At 34.9% G+C, this 19,628-nt stretch overlaps 1 protein-coding gene across 4 annotated transcripts in view; it reads right to left on the reverse strand.

The window, feature by feature from the left end:
- Positions 1-19,628, reverse strand: part of PTBP2 (polypyrimidine tract binding protein 2) — an 81,775-nt gene that overhangs the window by 25,579 nt on the left and 36,568 nt on the right. For all 4 annotated transcript variants that reach the window (XM_081216987.1, XM_081216986.1, XM_081216985.1 and 1 more), the window contains exons 4-8: positions 15,873-16,045; positions 14,773-14,916; positions 8,592-8,756; positions 8,390-8,500; positions 96-291 (exon numbers count right to left, since the gene is read on the reverse strand). In XM_081216987.1, the coding sequence (XP_081073113.1) occupies positions 96-291; positions 8,390-8,500; positions 8,592-8,756; positions 14,773-14,916; positions 15,873-16,045 (789 nt within the window). The remainder of the gene's footprint in view (positions 1-95; positions 292-8,389; positions 8,501-8,591; positions 8,757-14,772; positions 14,917-15,872; positions 16,046-19,628) is intronic.

Consider the following 19,628-nt stretch of genomic DNA (forward strand, 5'->3'; position numbering starts at 1 on the left):
CCAAATAGGAGATTCATTATACTTACTGGAGTTTAACAGGCACTTTCCCATTTGGCAAAATGGGAGAAAAGTGGTATAGACAATAAAAATCATACCTAAGAGAGATGTCTCCTTGGCAAATGCTGCAGCAATAGCTGGGTCCAATGCAGGTTGTCCATCCCCAGATGGAAGATCAGGTCGAGTATAATCCCTACTTTTATCATTGTTGTATTTTACATTCAAATTCACAAGTTTGGAAAAATCAATCCTTAGGGTACAGCAAGCATTATAAATATTCTGACCATCTAGGGCCTGTAAAAGTGAACAAAATATATCAGCAATGTTAAGAAATAAAAATCAGAAAAAGTATGACCTTGACAATAAAACTCAACAATTAAAAACTGCACATAAAAGCCACCAGGAAAGGGATCAAATTCCATACCCTGTTCTCTACTATCCCAGCTGTACATATACTGGTTTCCACAAATACTATCTTCTTTAAATTGAAAAGTGTTACCTAAATCTAAAATGCAACCAGTTAAACATATGTGCTAATACTTTTAATTTTTAAAATCTGCAAATATTTTAATTAAAAAAAATTAACAAGGGTCACAAATATAGTCAGTCCTGCCAAAGTAGTACCATAATAGTCTGAACAATACTTTAAAGTTAATTTTATTATACACATATCTTTTGCTGTATGGTGACACTTATAAAAATTGGTAGGTATAAGGTGACTTCTGTTTGATGCCACATTAAATGAGGTGCCTCAAGACAAATAAATATCACTATGATGCATAACAGCAACTACCATGAAATGAGCAAAAACTCTTGGGTTGGCCAATAAGTTCATTTGGGTTTTCCATAACATCTTAAGGAAAACCCCAACAAACATTTTGGCAAACCCACTATTATCTTCCTTAACTTAGGTTGTTCAACCTGAATCAGAATAACTTGCTGAATAAGCAAATTCAACGTCATCCCAGGAAAGTTCTGGAATAGAAGGAGTACAAGCTCTAGAGTTGAAAGGTCATCTTGAACAAGTTACTTAACCTTTCTGAATCTCAGAATCTTTCTGAACCTGGAAAACAGATATGACAATGGCTGCCATGTTTCCTTGCAGGGTTATTATGAGGATTAGATAAAAGATCACATATGTAAAAGCACATATGTATATTTTACACATATGTAAAATATATGAATTATAAAGGACTGTGCTGCTGTTATGATTATTATGTTTTTTTCTGTTCCTATATAATCACCAATGCTACTCCAGCTAGATAGAAACCTGGAACGAACTAGAGAATAGGGGAACACGCTGTTAATTTTTCATTAAAAGAATAAACATTTACTGTATAAAATAACAGTCCAGAAATGAAGAACATGTTTAGCTCTATAATTCACCTCAAAAATGAAAACAATTATTCTGATAACAATACATAAATAGATCAAGCCTGATATCTACGCAGACCAAGATCTATTAAGTGTGTAAAACCAGAACTTTATTAATAGTAGACCAACATATTTTTCACATTTGATGTTTGAAAGAGAATTTTTGTATTACCTCAGTATGACTATTTTAATTGTCACATTGTTGAAGAAGGAAAGTAACTGAAACAGACTTAAATATAATCAAGAGTGCCCTGTTATGGAAAAAGTAAACCTCTATAGCTCCTTATGTATATAAAGCTTATAATTAAAATATTCCCACTCTAAAAGGAGAAAACCCGTTCCTTTAATATACAAAATTAAGATTTATCCAAGGGGGAAAGTGTTGAGGGGGGTGGTGGTGGTGGGATGAATTGGGAGATTGGGATTGACATGTATACACTAATATGTATAAAACAGATAATAAGAACCTGCCGTATAAAAAAATAAAATAAAATTCAAAAAAAGTTAAGATTTATGTGAATATATTTACCAAGCTAAAAACTAACCTAAAAACACAATTCAACCCAAGTTCACCAATTTCAATAATTACTGATGAAAACTCACTTAAAGGGACCACATACACATCAGGATTTGAATTATATTTGAATTAGGCAATGTACCTATCATCATATGAGAATGAAAGCCAAGTATCAATTCTCTCAGCCAGAATAATATAAGTATTAATTCAATACTCTGCTGTAAAGACAAAGCATTGAAAACAGGTCTTCATTTACTCATTCCTATAGGGGAAATGCTGAGCCAAGTAACAGAATCTGTATCTCTCCCCAATATATGAACGTCAAAAGATGAGTAGCAAAATTCACTCTTAGGTGACTATTTCAGTAACATCATACAAAAAAATCTGATATCTTGTAAGAAAAGACCTGGCTTTGGGTCATATTATCTAAATTAATGCAAAAAGTAATTAATGTACTGACACAAAATCACTAACTTCACAATAAGCAGAGTTTCTTTGGGGCTGAGTTCTTTCAATGAGGTTGACTGCCAAATATCTACCCTGAATATACAAACTGCTAGAAAGCCCTCTAGAAGCCTTTGACATTCTTCCTTTAATTAAAAAAAAAAAAATCTTTATGTAGATGGAAGATACACAAGTATACCTAAGATACAAAAGCTAGAGAAATCAGGAAACAATATGTAAATTAAAATCACCTGTTAGCAACATACGAGAGGAACAAGAGCTGAGGATACATGAGAACAGAAATCAAGACACTTTCAATAGCTGGCTGAGGTAAGATGACTACAAATGAGTAAACTATATATGCAAGCTCACTTCCAGCTCGTGTGTTTGCAAAATTCCAGGAAATAATGGCAGCACACAAGTCAGTCTGTGTTCAGCAATCGGGATTGCAGTGATCTTGCTAGAGCAAAAAATTTCTGACAGTAAAAGCTCAAGTTAATTTGCAGAAAGGCCTCTCAAATGTGTCTATGCAAAGGGAAGGTTTGGAGTACACAAAAACAATCAGGAAAAAGTATTTTCATACTAAGTATAAGATTTACGGCAAAAACATGATAAACTCAGTAAAGATGTTAAATACAGAATGTATAGTTAACAACACAATAAAACATTGCATATGGACTAAAAACAGGAAAAGCCACCAATGAAACTAATGAAATACACTCTCCTGGAAGGAATCATTAATGAGAAATAATCCACTTGCATATTAAAACAGAGTGACCATATTAAAGGATTTCCAAAAGACACAGTGTCACTGTCCAGTGTCAACTGTACACATTCCTAATAGAAACAGATAACACACCTGAAAAGCTGTCTCTAATAACATAAAAACAAAAACAGCTATTTTCTACCATGTGTGTTATAATTTCAGGGTTGTATAAAACAAATAATTTTTAAAAGTCCAGGTGAAAAGGAGATTACTTCTATTTCTCAAAAATACAGAAACTGAACTAGAAAGCCACAGTTAAGTGATATCTTTGCCCAATACACTGCTTGCCAATAAACAACATTTTTGAAAAAGGCATTAGGGCATTTTCTTTAATAAATGTGAAGATTATTTAAAACAATTTACTTTTTACTTGACAATTATGATTGTTAAAATGACTTGTGATTACCACCCTAAATGTCAACCCTCAATATACATTACCTTTTCTGTTGACTTTAGAGGTTTTTAAAGCCAACCTCAGGACAAATTCAGGAGATGGTTACATTTTTCCCCTCCAACCCTCACTAATAAAACTCCATTATTAATATGTTTTTTTCCGAGTTGCTCTTCTCTTATAAAGCAAAATGCTAGGGGGAAAGAATTCCAATTAAATGAAAATAATTGCCAAAGATCATAACTAATATATGGAAAGTTTGGTTGGCTCTGTCACTCAAGCTGCCTGGCAGTGATTCCCAGGGCATTCAAAACAAAACAGAGTAGTGGGCTCCCAACCCCAAAGATTAGAACTGTTAGTTCAGAATGGCCCTAAGAGTCCCATTTTGTATAAGCAATCTATATGACAAGAATGTCTGATAAGAATGGGCTCTGGACTATACTTTAAAGAATACTATAATTCTCTTCCCCCAAACCTAAACGTACACTATGCCTGCTAAATGAATTCCCAGGGTGTAAGCAATATTTTGTCATTCTCTCATTCATTTGAACAACAATCACTATAGAAGTGGAGAAGCAGGCTTGAGATTCTCTTCCCAAATTCTTATTCCTTACCTATAAATTTTACATGATCTCTACTGTTTTAACAAGCATAAAAATATAGCAACTGAATTACAAAGTTTAGAACCAACTCATTTTATAATACACTGAGATGTACATGGATGGTTGAAAGGTCGGAAGGATATACAGCACTCCAGATGCTGGGAAAGTTGTGACATGAGTTGAAAAAGCCCTAATACCTGTAATACACCATACACCATGCTAGGTTCTAAAAATGTAGCAGGGAACAAAGTAGACATGATACCCACTCATGTGTAACTTATAGTCCAACAGATAGACATGATACCCACTCATGTGTAACTTATAGTCCAACAGATAATACAGACACTTAACAAGTAATTATAAGTTTGATGTGCAGTGGTGAGAAGAAAGGAAGGGATCCAATCTAGTTGAAAGGATATGAAAGACCTCTCTGAGAAGAGACTTCTAAACTGATACTTGAAAGAGAGGTAGGAGTTGGGCATAAAGAGATGGAGAGAACAGTTTTAGCAAACAGAACAGCAAGTTGTAAGCCCATGAAATCAGAGAATATATAGCATATGCAAGCATTTAAAGAAGTCCAATATGGTTAAAGAGGTAGAAGATGAGACTGGAGAGGCAAGATTTAGTTTTATAAGCTACGTTAAGGAAGGAGGGTTTTATATTAAGGACAAAAATCAGTCACCGAAGGGCACTGAGAAAGGAAGAAATATGACTTTGAGATCATTCTTAAAACTCAAAGTGGTGAGTTTTGTCAGAAGGCCAATGAAGCACAGATTTAAGAGATGATGGCTTAGATCAGCGCTACTCAAACTGTGGTTCATGGACTAGCAACCCAAGTCACTCTGCATGAAGAGAAGTTTGTGTCCAAATTTATTATCAACAATGACACTAAAACTATAGCTAAAAGTATGCTGATTTGTATTTTGGCACAAGCTCCTTGTAACATCAGAGACTAGCACTTTGAATGACACTAGCTTAGACTATGGTGATGGCAAGAGAGTTGGAGACAAAAGATAGATTCAACAGAAATTTAGGGTCTAGAATGAGTACTATTTAGTGATAAGCTGAAAGGAAGAGGAATAAAGGAAGATTCAATGTCTTCTGGCTTGTTTCTTAGATTCATAGTACCTTGACCTTTATTGACATAGAAAATACAGGCTTTCGTATTTTTGGTGGTGGGGGGTGGTGGTGACAGGAGTTAATTGAACACGCTAAGTTTGAAGGTGCCCCATGGTCCACGGGTTCCTAATCTGGGTCTCTTAGAAGAGGTCTGAGCTAGAAAAAGTGATGTGAGTAGTCAGAATCACAAAGGTGTAATTGAGCTGTGTGTAACAGCTGAGGTCCCCGTGGTGGAAGGCGAGGGATATAACAAGGAAGGGACAGAGAGGTGGGATATATCTAGTTGAGAAGTGTCAGAGACCAGGAGAAAAGAGGATTTCAAGAAAGGGAAAGAAAGGTTCAATGTCAAATGTTACCTAAGGTTAGTTAAGATAAGGACTGAATAATTCTGTTGAGATTTAGCTACTCTAGTGATCACTGGTGACACGAGGGAGAAAAATATGGATAAATAGGGGCTGAAACCAAATTACTCTAAGTAGAGAAATAAGAAGAGGATAATAAGTATAAACAGCAAATAAAGACAGCTTATTTAAGAATTCTAGTTATAAATGAAGAAAGGGAAGAGAGACAAGGTGTTAGATGGACAGATAATATGGAATACAGAATTAAGGGTAAATTCATTTAAAAAATGAGAGAACACTTAAGCACACTTGAAACACTGGTGAGAAGTAAGAAAGAGGAAAATACAAGAGAAAGAGGGGATGAAAATGCAAAGGCTCTTAAGAGGCAGAAGAGGATGGTATCTGGTGTTTACTGGTCTTAGAAATATCTATGCCTTTTATTTAGAAGAGACAGATATGTGTGGGTATAAGTAGATTTTGTGAGAAATACTGATGGAGTTTCCATCTGATAGTTTCTATTTTTTCTGAGAAGCAGCAGGCAAGGTCGTAAGAAAGTGAAGAGAGACTTGGTGGAAAGAGAAACTTCTATCCGATATAGTCATTGTGGAAAATGGGAGAACAAACCAAAGAAATGTGGTAAGATTTTGCAAGCAGAGCCTATTTGTAGTTGATGCTCAAGAATTTAAATTAGTACTGGTTAGATTATGTGATATTCTCTAGGTACAGTCCACAGTCCACAGTCCAGATAAAGGCATGAAGAAAAATGACTGGAGTCATCAAAAGAATATGTTTAGGGCTTCCCTGGCGGCACAGTGGTTGAGAGTCCACCTGCCAATGCAGGGGACACGGGTTTGTGCCCCGGTCCGGGAGGATCCCACATGCTGCAGAGCGGCTGGGCCCGTGAGCCATGGCCGCTGAGCCTGCATGTCTGGAGCCTGTGCTCCGCAACGGCAGAGGCCACAACAGTGAGAGGCCCACGTACCGCAAAAAAAGAAAACAAAAAAAAAGAAAACCTATCAAATACTGAAAGATATATATAAACTACTTTCCCCACTGAATTGTATAGCCCAAATGCAGTATAATTCTGAATCAAATTCCATTTCACTGGTCTTTTACCAAATACTCTTCCTCTGGATCGGAAGGGAATGACAAAGAAAATATTCCATATTAAGAAAAATGTGCACTATATTTAAATTTGTTTGAAGTTGTGAAAAGTGCCATTGAGAACATGGCTTTTAGATTGTCTGCTATTGATCAAACCTCATATCACAATGATTTCAGTAACTCTTTAAATATAAAATATCTCCGAAGTTGGAGGGCTGGGGCATGTTAGGAAAGACAATTATTATTATTATTTTTTTTTTTTCGGTACGCGGGCCTCTCACTGTTGTGGCCTCTCCCGTTGCGGAGCACAGGCTCCGGACGCACAGGCTCAGCGGCCATGGCTCACGGGCCCAGCCGCTCCACGGCATGTGGGATCTTCCCAGACCGGGGCACAAACCCACGTACCCTGCATCGGCAGGCGGACTCTCAACCACTGCGCCACCAGGGAGGCCCACAATTATTTTTTTAAAGAAGAACTCTAATTGCTGAAAAGAGAAACATAATATGATTAGATCATACAATTGGGAACCAGTGAGTAGCAACACACTGGAGAAAAGCAGACTAAAAAAATGTCAACTTTACAGATAGTGTACATTATAAGTAATTTACCTCTTTAAATCTTAGCATCCCCTTGTAACTCAGGAAATATTCCTGTTCTGTTTATAACAGAGTAGTCAGAAAAAAATGAGATAACAGCACTTGGTAAACCATTTCAATTATGCTAGTATTACTAGTAAAGCCTTTCTGCTACCTGAAGCTATTTTTGCTCCGCAAATGAGATTCTAAGGATGGAATGCAATGAAACAATAATTAAAAATAGCCTGGTTCCATACAAGCTATCTTGATCTGGAGGAAGTATTGAATAGACCATAATTAGTCTGAAAGTAAAAGTGTGACAGGGAGAAAAAAGGTAAGACAAATATAAGTAGAGACAGTTGAGTTAATGGTTTAATAATAAATATTTAATGTTTTAATAATAGAATAAAAATGAGATACTACAGCACAAGAAGTTAAAGAGACAGACAAAGGTAGATTTAAATAAGATACACAAACAGAAGATTAGGCCTTTAGAAACAAAGATGTGGTATGCAGTTTTCAGTGGTAGCTATGACAGGGGTAGATTTTACTGCTTTGAACAGTTTCTTACCCTCCATATATAACAACAACAACAACAACAAAAGGTAAGTAATGTGAATAAAAGGGAGACTAAGAACTTATTCAAAAAACCTATCTTTTAAAAAAAGACTTTAAAAGAATACTGGAAATAGACTGAGAGCCTATCATAGCATTGGGTCACATGTCTACTGATGTATTTCAGCCAAACTATCTTATAGCTAAATTAATTACTTTGAAACTCCCACTGGAAAATGTAAAATCTTATACAGGTATGCATGCACAATACAATCCTGCTATATCCTCAAAAGCACAAAACTGCTGGACCTAAATCAAACAAAAATGCAAAATATAAGCCTATATTACATATAACTACAAATATGACTAATGTTAAAAATAAACATTTCTTTTTTATCATAAATACTAAGCTTTTCTAATATTATATTATCTTAATGTCAATAATGTCATTAAAATGCCATCTAAAGTGCTATATGGTATCGCTATGTCAGTATTAATAACATTAGCAACACGTATATATGTGTGTATATATATATATATATATATATATATACATATCTGCCACTGAAAATTATCGCTATCTCAAAAAAAAGCTAGACTTACTAGTTTTGCTTGCTGAGCATTTACTGGATCGCCATACTGGAGAAGAGCTTGAAACTGGTTATTTTTTGTAAATGTGATTATCTTCAATACAGCACCAAACTTAGAAAATATCTGTTAAAACATTAAAATCAAAACAAATTTTATCTACTGTATTATTATTTCTCAATTTTATAGATAAACATGCAAATTAAACTAAACTTACTTGGTGAAGAACATCAAGTGTTACAGGGTAATACATATTGTCAATAATTATTCTAAGCACTGGACTCTGGGCTGGAGTCACTGCACTCTCACTAACTGTGGTGCCACTAAGAGGAGTATTTGCTGTCTGGACAGCTGTCACTGCTTGAAGAACTGCTTGAGCACGCTAAAAAATGAAAGATAAGCACTTTAGAAACATTCCTGGTATTTTCACCTATACTTCGCCACACGTTACAATATTAAATTCTTTTCTAGAACACATATAGATTAAATAAAATTTAATACTCAATAAATACTTTTGAGCACCTGCCATGAGCCAGGGATTATAATTCAAGTATTATACTAGTATTTACTTCAAAACAATTATCTAGGGTTTGGAACCAATGTGGAACAAGAAGACAGTCAGTATAATTTATTCTCAAAACAACAAGATGTAGTCTGACAGATTCAGAAAATGTTTTAAACAGAAACTTATAGAGAACAATGAAACTTTAACATTATTCATTCCATAAAAAAGGCACACAGTAAACCTTAACAAGGGGATTAATAGATTATCCAAAAGAACTCCCATAAACCTTATTATTTCCAATAAATCCTAAAAGAATATTTAGATACAAATTAAGTCTTTTTTTCATACTAGCATAACTTCTGAAACCAAAATTTTTAGAACAGAAATTGATGTATACCATACTATAAAGCCATAAAATTTTCAGGAATACTTCAAAATAAAATATGAAGAATATTTTCCACACGTTATGGTATCTAATTTTACGGAGGACTAGTAAGATATTGATAACTGAACCATGACAGATCAACTATTATAAGACACACCTTGATTTCTGAGATTTTAAAATGTGAAAAAATATATATATGGAACTGAAAAAATACAGTAGTTTTGGGAAATCTGTCAACTAAATCATATGTTAAATGTTCCAAAAAGACTGCCTTTATTACTATTATGCCTTTCCTATTATTACTGACAGATTCACTGATAAGAAATAATTTCTTTCTACCTTATCTGGGGTCAGAAAACCTATATAAAGGCAAATAACTGTTAGATATAATAATGACAAATACCTCTTCACTGCTTTATAGTTTGAAAAAGTTGTATTGGCAGATGAACAGGAATATAAATAGAGCACAGTGATGAATGAAAAGGAAGGTGGATACAAAAGAATGAGAACACTTATGATAATAAGGAATGATCAGTGTTCCCTTCAGCAGCACATATACTAAAATTGGAACAACACAGAGATTAGCATGGCCCTATGCAAATATGACCCCAAAATCATGAAGTGTCACATTTTTTCTGGACCTATTAACTAATGTGGTGGTGGTAATTATTTTGCGAAATATATCAAATCACCTTAAAACCCACAACAATGTATATGTGAATTGTATCTCAAAAAAGGTGGGAGGATGGTCATTTCACTGAAATATTATATAACCAGGAAATCATATAGCTTGGTACTCAAAGAGATCACACGCTTATCTACTCAAACTTCATCATCTAAATGCTAACTAAATAAAATATGACCTATACATTTATGTTAAAGTGACTTGTAAATTCAAATCCAACATTTTGAAACATACAACAAATATTTAATACAATGGGCACATTTACACTACTATAAATATAGTTATAAAAAAAGAGGGATAAAAAGATTTCTAGAACAATGTTTGTTAATTTAAACATCTGAACATATTTAACCCAATATATATTTAAATAAAGTATCTTAAGTAGCTCATTGCAAGTAGCTCACTGTTCACTTTCTTAATTAGTGAACGTCTTTATATACATTTATTATAATAAGCATGGAAATATCACAACTTAGAACTCTAACATCTGCTATTTTAAATAATGGAACGTCTTCTTAAAATAGGAATCACATGATCATGGTGTACTATCCAAACAGTATAAAAAGTTAAGTTTCCTCTGCAACCCAGTCACCCTGTCTGCTTTCCCTACATACACAAGCATATATGTATATATGTACTCTATACAAACATGTTAAGTACTTATCTACTGTATACTTTTCTTTCCAATACTATTCACTGTTCTCCATCTTCCTTTTTTACCTTAACAATTACGTTCTCTATTATCATTAACAAGTAACTTCATACATTTTTTTTGTCTCATTTATGTGTAGCTTTTTTAACATCTTTATTGGCGTATAATTGCTTTACAATAGTGTGTTAGTTTCTACTTTATAGCAAAGTGAATCAGCTATACATATACATATATCACCATATCTCCTCCCTCTTGCATCTCCCTCCCCCATTTTTTTTTAAATAAATAAACTGACTTATTTATTTATTTATTTTTGGCTGCATTGCGTCTTCGTTGCTGTGCGCGGGCTTTCTCTAGTTGTGGCGAGTAGGGGCTACTCTTCGTTGTGGTGCACGGGCTTCTCATTGCAGTGGCTTCTCTTGTTGCAGAGCATGGGCTCTAAGCGCGTGGGTGTCAGTAGTTGTGACATGTGGGCTCAGTAGTTGTGGTTTGCAGGCTCTAGAGAGCAGGCTCAGTAGTTGTGGTGCACGGGCTTAGTTGCTCTGAGGCATGTGGGATCTTCCTGGACCAGGGCTCGAATCCGTGTCTCCTGTATTGGCAGGCGGATTCTTAACCACTGTGCCACCAGGGAAGCCTCTTCATACGTTTTAAAAAAAATTTCATGGAGCAGAGTTGCCTTGCCAACCTAGATTTTAATTAAACTTCATATTGAAACAATCATATACACATAAAAGGACACAAATCATAAGTATATACAGATCAATAAAATTTCACAAATAGAACGTATCTGTAAAAGGACTATCTAGGTAAAAAAATAGAACATTACCAACACTCCAGAAGCCACACACATGCTTTCACCCAGTTATATAAATGGAACCATATAGTATGTGTTCTACTTTGTTCTGGCTTCTTCCAATAAACATAATTTTTATGATGTTCATCCAAGTTCTAGAGGCACCAGTAGTAGCTTGTTCATTCTTTTTGCCAGTCAGTATTCCAACAAATAAATATACCACAACACATTCTACAGCTGCTGAACATGTGGATCATTTCCAGCTCTGGGCTATTACATACAGTGTGCCATGAACTTTCTTATACATATCTTTTCATGCACATATGTATGTATTTTCTCAGATATGTAACTAGTAAAAATTACTAAGTCAAAGAATATGTATATACTCAGCTTTAGTAGACATTTCAAGGTTTTAAAAATAATTCTACCAATTTACATTCTCATCACTTATTTATGGAAGTTCAGGCTTCTCTACATTGCTCCAATACTTGGTATTACCAGTCTTAATTTTATCCAGTATGGCATACATGGCAGTATCTCACTGTGATTTTCATTTGTATTAAGGGTTCTTAATCCAAACCTAATCCACTCTGTGGATCAGAGGATGGCTTTCAAGGAAACTAACTAATGGGAAACCTGAAGATGTCTAACAAGTGGCCATGTGAAGTGAGGGGTGGAAAGGTGGTACAAAGGCAGGCAGGCCACAATATTCCAGATAAAAGTGACAGCACAGAAACACAATGGCCTCCAAAGACAAAATAAGAGAAAGCATGCCTGGTTACAGGCACTACAATTACTACTGGGATAGAAGCACAGGAAAAAGAGGGTGGGAGTAGCCATAAGACAGAAACAGTACTCATCTCAGAAAGGGCCTTTACCCTGAGCATGAAAAGGATTTGCTGCAGGTGAGTAACTTAGTCAGATTGAAAGAGATACACTCATACACACACACACGCGTGGCTGTACTAGGGAGAACGAATTGAAGACAAAAATTAAGAAAGATAGTAAGGGCCTGTGGTGGCATAGTGGCTGAGAGTCCGCCTGCCGATGCAGGGGACAGGGGTTCGTGCCCTGGTCCAGGAAGATCCCACATGCCACGGAGCGGCTAGGCCCATGAGCCATGGCCGCTGAGCCTGCGTGTCCGGAGCCTGTGCTCCGCAACGGGAGAGGCCACAACAGTGAGAGGCCCGCGTACCGCAAAAAAAAAAAAAAAGATAGCAAAAGAAAGCTAGTAGGTAATATAGCCAAGAAATGACTGTGTCTGAGCAAATGAAGTAGCAAAAAAGAAGAAAACTGGGCAGATATTGAAAAGAGTGAATTCACAGGACTTACTGATTTGATGAAAGGTTCTGGAAGAATTCATGATTGACACACATTCATTTGCCTCTCTTCTATTATAAAACACTATTAAAATGACTATAAATAAGTACAAAATGGAATAAATGCTGATACTGAAGAAAGAAGGTTATCACTAGCTTAGAATAATTTTATCAAATTCCCAGAACTCAGAAAATGCATGGACAGAAGACACAGTGAACACATAGCAAAAAAGGGTTTGCACTGGTAGCAGCCATAGGAATCAAATTAGAAATTGGTAGGTACACAGGAGGAAGGAGAATGTGAAAATAAAAGGGTTAACAGAAAATATGGCTAACAAACATCCTCTTCCTCCGCACCATCAACCAACTTATAATTAAACAATAAAAACAAAAGCAACAACAACTAAACACTCCCTTAAAAGAACAGAAACTCTAAAAGGAGCTTTGAAGGCCAAGAATAAAGACCTCTGGCATTTGGGGGGATCCCAGGTTAGTATCCAAGTCCTCATTACCTTACTCTAGAGGAAAGCATGCAAATCCAATAAAACCTAATTGTCCATTCTGAAATATAAACAGACAATGACGGTGGGTGGGAGGAAGAGAAGAATAGAGAGAACAAGATAAACATAACAGCTAATACTAAAGAAAGTAATAAAAGATACAGTCAAGTATTTTAAAATACCATTAATTAGTAACTGTAAGAATGACCAATTGCAAGGTAAAAAGGGTATCAAAGAAGAAGAAGTTTTGAAAATCAAAAATATGGCTGTCAAAAATTTTTTTTCCAACATAAGGAACATTGCACTGACTGCTCCCTATGTCTGGAACATAACCAAGACTGCAGTAAGTGCCTTATTCTCTAATCACTTTGAAGTTTGTTACTCAAATGTCACTTGTTGGTTGGGCTTCCACTGGCTATCCTATTTGAAATTATAAATCCCCCCCCCTACATATATATATCTATCTATAGATGCCTTATCTTTATTCTTTCCTCATCATTTTCATTTGAATCTTTTAAAATGAGAATGCATTCACTAATTAGCGAAAATACTAACATGTAAAATAAAATTGGGATATTAAATGCCATTTTAAACTCTAAGTAAAAAGAATAGCGAATAGATATTTTCTTTTGGTATATTTCCTCATGATAAATTCTGAGAAGTACAACTTCTGGTTCAAAAGAAATGAAAATTATCAAATTAAAAAAACAACTGAAATTTTAGCCTTATCTTTTAGGCAAAAAGTTTTACAAGCTTATTTTTCATGAACTATCAAAATGATCTTAAATTATTTTTACAAAGGTTAAAATCTATGAGGAATTATTTTCCATTTAATTTTTGATAAGACAAGAGCCACAGTTTAGATTTTACTAAAACAGATAAATTAGCTAAAAACTACATTTGAAGAGCTGAAGTTTTTAGACCAGTTTTTATTACAATCCTATGTATTTAGATCTAAAACCATTCTTACACTTTTTCTAAAAAAATAATTATAGATAATTAATATCTTCTACATCACATTTTTAAAAGATCAACACATATTCTCAACATATATTCTCAATTCTTACATTTTTCCCCCAGGAAAACCATTAACACATCCTCAATAGGAGTCTTTCCATAAGAAATTAAGACCTATAAAAAGTCAAATAACCAAAGGGACTGAACTTCGTACACTGAAGTCTAAGCAGAAGAGTTGCATAAACGGTTTATGCTTAAGTCCTACCTCAGACAGTTTCTATACAAAAACTTTAATTTGCACAAAGAAAAAGAACACTTTGACCAGAACCTTAAAAGCACTGAAAAAATGCTATTTAACTAATTTATCCAGTATTAATTTAAAATATGAAAATAATAGACCACACATACTTTCTGTAAATTAACATAATGGTTAATACTTCACATGCTACAAGAAAATGCCACAAAAAACCCAGAAACAAAAAACAAGAAAGTGCTCATAGAAAAATCTTCTGAATGGTTAAAAAATTTTTTTTCTGCTAATATGTTTATGAGATTCTTAATACGTTCTAGGCCATTTTATTTATGTACCTACACATACTCACTTGGTTCAATGTATTATCTGTTTTTAGTTCTTTGTGATTGGAGTACTGAATATAAATCGGTTGGTTACGAAGGTGAGGTGTCACAGCAGAATAGTAATTAACCATAGTAATAGCTGCTTCCTCTGTTGCTAGTTCCAAAAATGCCTGAAAATTTAAATAGCAAAAATCTTAATATTATGAATCAAATTCAAATATACTTCAATATCTGTGTAATCTATTTGGTTCATTAGAAAAATCAGTAACTAGAATATAACCTTTCAAGTTACATTTAGATGCTCTAGTAGGTAGAATTAGAAATCCCTTACTGAAGTTTAGAGATACAATTAAAGCTAAACTTAGAAGCTCTTAGAATACAAAGTACTTCCACCTCTGATTTTCCATACACTACAAATGTACCCACTTCAACAAAGGCTAGAGAAAATAAAATCTAAACGTTTTCCAGCACCAGAATGTTACCACTCCTAACCTAGAAAACATAAGAGAACACCAAGTCATTTTTAAAGCATTTACAATTTAACAAAGAAAAAAATTAAATGTCATATTATTAGTGATATTAACTATATTTAAGAGAACATTAAATTTCTCTAAGTTTTTCTAAATGGTATCATTAGAAACTTTAAAACAAAATTTGATTTTTAATATACCTGGACCCTACTGCTACAGGTATAACTATTCAATATAGAATATCTGGGACTAATGACTACCTTTTCCTAATGCTATCAGGTAAATATTTCCCTGGGATAAGCTTAAAGGATAAGATGCTGCTAGTGTCCTTACTGATTTCCGATATTACCAAGAGCAAAGCCACAATAAAAGAAGTATTTCATCTGTATTTCCCACAATCTCATTGACCAATAGTTCAATTAGAGTCCTAAAGGGAATTTGAAAGGCAAAATTTGAAAACTACAGTGACTTATTCATTTTAGCTCTCTAGCATTAGTTTCCCAAACACAGCTACAAGGAAAAGTCAGAGTAAGACTTCTGTCATGTTCTTTAAGGAAAGTAACCTACTACATACTATCCTTTCATCAGGCGACAGCTAATTCACACCTGCTGGATAGTTGGGGCTTAACATTTTATAAGTCCTGAAAGAAATATACCTGATTTTTTCCTTTCAGCATAAGGATGTTGGTCACCTTACCAAAAGGTAAGCCTAAAGCAATAACTTCAGTTTCTGTCACTTCACCAGGTAATTTTCGAATATGAAGTACACGAGAAGGAGCACCATCCATTTTATCTTCTCCTTTAAATTTTTTACTATCATTACCATTGGCTGAAAGACATTAAAGAAACAGTCTTTAGTATATTGATTTTCCTTATTTGCATAAAAATATCACAAAACAAACTTTAATAAAGAACTTAAAAACAGAGCTGAGCATACTTGGGATACTTCCTAAAAATTCAAAAAACAGGTTTGCAAAGTAACAGAGAAAATCATATCCACCAATTACTACTAAATGAAATCATCAATTAAGATTACTATTGGGGGGCTTCCCTGGTGGCACAGTGGTTGAGAGTCTGCCTGCCGATGCAGGGGACACGGGTTCATGCCCCGGTCCGGGAAGATCCCACATGCCGTGGAGCGGCTGGGCCCATGAGCCATGGCCGCTGAGCCTGTGCGTCCGGAGCCTGTGCTCCGCAACAGGAGAGGCCACAACAGTGAGAGGCCTGTGTACCGCAAAAAAAAAAAAAAAGATTACTATTGGGTAAATATATTTCTGGATAGCATATGTAAAGAGTAGCAAGTGATAATCAAAAACATTAAAATGCAATTTCATAAAGAAATGGTCAATGGCTATAGAACACAATTATCTTACAATTCAATTGTCTTATTAGAGACAAATAAGGAGTCTAAAACTTAGTCTAGGACTAAGGAAACTACAAAAAAGTGAAAATTTTGACTTAGCAAAAATTAGATTATAATTTTACCTGAGAAATTCTAAATTGTTCAATTTGAAAAATGTGCTAAAAATGGAGTCAAAGAAGGCAATGTTGTAAAAATTATTATGCAGTCAATCCACACTATGGGTCACATTCCTCTACCTAAATATTTTGTCACTATCAAAATCTACTATAAATCACTCATGGGCTTGATTATCTTATTCTGTTACTCTGAGCTTTAAAGTGATATATTTTAAACAACAAATTAGTTGCCTGCTTTTATTCCAAAGCTTTACCAAAACACACAAAAAAACCCCCCAAAAACAAAAAACCAAACTTACTAAAGATGCAATAAAATAGGTGATGTTTTGGTGGTTCTTAAAATTCTAAGAACTCAAGGATATTTCTGAGAATCTAACTAACCTGAAGAATCCTTACACAGTGAGAAATATGCATGTATACTCCATTTTGATACAATTTTTGGTACTTTACAGTACACCCCCAGAAAACATTCAATACTATCTATAAAAAGACCATCGGGATCTTCTAAGTGCCTTCAACATTTATTCAAACATTAATTCTTTAAACAGTTACTGAGTATCAAGAATATGTCTGGCACTTTTTTAGGTTCTGGGGGTACAGCAGTGAACAGTAAGCAGTAAGATCCCTGATGCTCTCCTGTAGTCTAGTGGTAGAGATGGACTACCCAGTACATGAACCAGATTATTTCTTATAGTGATTAAGTGCTATGGAGAGAGTAAAGCACAGTAATGTGATTAAAAGTGACTTAGCAGAGGACTGGAAGAGGGTGATGTGGTAGTGATTTTACTGGATGATCAGAGATAATATGCGAATTCACCTGATAAGTATAACTTAAAGTGTCAATTAAGTCATAGTTTAACAGTTTCACTCAAGTTTATATACATGAATGAACAGCCAATGCATTTAAAAATTCCCTTAAGTTGACTTTGTACAGAAGAGTAGTAAGCTATGGCTTCTGAATATATTACCAGAAAAATCTTGCTGGTTAGCTCTTCATCATTCCAAAAATAAGAACTACAAAAAGCTCTCCACAGTTCCTTTCATAAGTAAGGAAAACATGTATGTGCACAGGCACCTGAACCTACCAGAAACAGGCTGAATTTCCTATTTTGCGGCACCTTATTTTAACAAAATCATCATTGGGTCTGTCAAATGATACTGTAAGTTAAAGCAGGGAATCAAAAAATACACATATACCTTAAAACATATAATTGACACACAAATGCATATTCTTCTAAGGCCTTTTCTTGGCAAAGCAATCTGATAGACTGTGTTCTTGTTCATTCATTTGTTTGAATAACAAGAATGAATACTTCACAGTCCAACCTATAGTCCCATGAGTTACAGGTTATGATATCAGAAAACTCAAACAGCAAACTTCTGTTTTTCCTTTAGGGAAAAAGGCAAGAAAAAAAAATCACAATAAAGATACTACCCGTCACTACACATATAGGGAGAAAAAAATGCTTCCCTTTTCAAATGATTCTTAGAATATGACTCCCAAAAGGCAAAAACCTGCCTAAACCTATTATTAAAAGAATAGAAGAGTTTATTGTTTTGAATTTGTGTTGGATGATTTCTTGACAGTGGATGGTGAGTAAAACAACTGAGTAAAAAGGTAGATGGGACAGTTTTCACAGTTAAAGAAGAAGATAAATAACTTGTTTGCTTTTTTAATATTTATAGAAAAGAAGGTACTTTTCTTTTGCATTGATATTTAACATTCACTGAAAGTAACCTACATGCCAGGCACTTTACAACTCTTAAGACTGCTATTATAACCCATCAATCCCATTTATAAATGAGAGGTACTTACTTAAGCTGCCCAAGGTCAGAGTTACTAAGTGGTAAAGACAGGAAATGGCAGGAAAAGGATTAAAACTCAGGAGTATGACTCCATAGTCTGTAGTCTCAACCCACTACTACAGGAGGACCCTAAAGACAAACTTCAGGTAATATATAATAGCCTAGAGAAGATCTGTTCTTTTCTCCCAAATGCCATGTAACTAACAACATTTACACTCTGTCTTTACAATACTTGATACTCCTCTCAGTTAATAGCTTCAGAAAGGGTGGCTATTAAATCTTCATATTTTAGTGCTAAATATTATGAAAGTCTCAATTTTAAATAATGATACTATGAAATGTAAAATTGAGAAATGATGATTTCTTTAAATATAACTAAGCTGACTTTCATATATAAAAGTACCCCAACCCTGGAAAAGAGAAAGGGCACTGAATGTGTGGCCTTGGGGCTTCCCTGGTGGCGCAGTGGTTTAGAATCCGCCTGCCAATGCAGGGGACATGGGTTCGAGCCCTGGTCCGGGAGATCCCACATGCCGCGGAGCAGCTAAGCCTTGCGCCACAGCTACTGAACCTGCACGCTAGAGCTCGCGAGCCACAACTATTGAGCCCGCATGCCACAGCTACTGAAGCGTGCGTACCTAGAGCCCAGGCTCTGCAATAAGAGAAGCAGTCCAATAAGAAGCCTGTGTACTGCAACAAAGAAGAGTCCCCTGCTTGCCACAACTAGAGAAAGCCTGCATGCAGCAATGAAGACCCAACGCAGCCAAAAAATAAATAAATCAAACAAAGTGTGGCCTCAACTTATGAAACACGTAGGCCATTTATGACCCTATTAGAGAAGTAAGGAAGATGGGGGTCTCTCTGGGTTACAGATCTATGATTCTTCAGAAGACAAAGTACTATAATTTGGACTTCTTTCCACAATCCCTTTCCCTTACACTTCCCAGGTAATTCCAGACAGAAACTTTGGTTTAGGTATGTAAAACTAAAGAATTTTAAAGACTGTTTTTCAACAACAGATGTAGTAATGCTTTTACTCATGCATGTAAGCTGCATATAAATTGTAGAAATCTTTATACCATCTTCCATATATGCCTTCTTAAAAAAGCCTTAAGGGCTTATGGAGG

The sequence above is a fragment of the Mesoplodon bidens genome (genome assembly GCF_964165515.1).
Source record: "Mesoplodon bidens genome assembly, chromosome: 2".
Lineage (NCBI taxonomy): Eukaryota > Metazoa > Chordata > Mammalia > Artiodactyla > Ziphiidae > Mesoplodon > Mesoplodon bidens.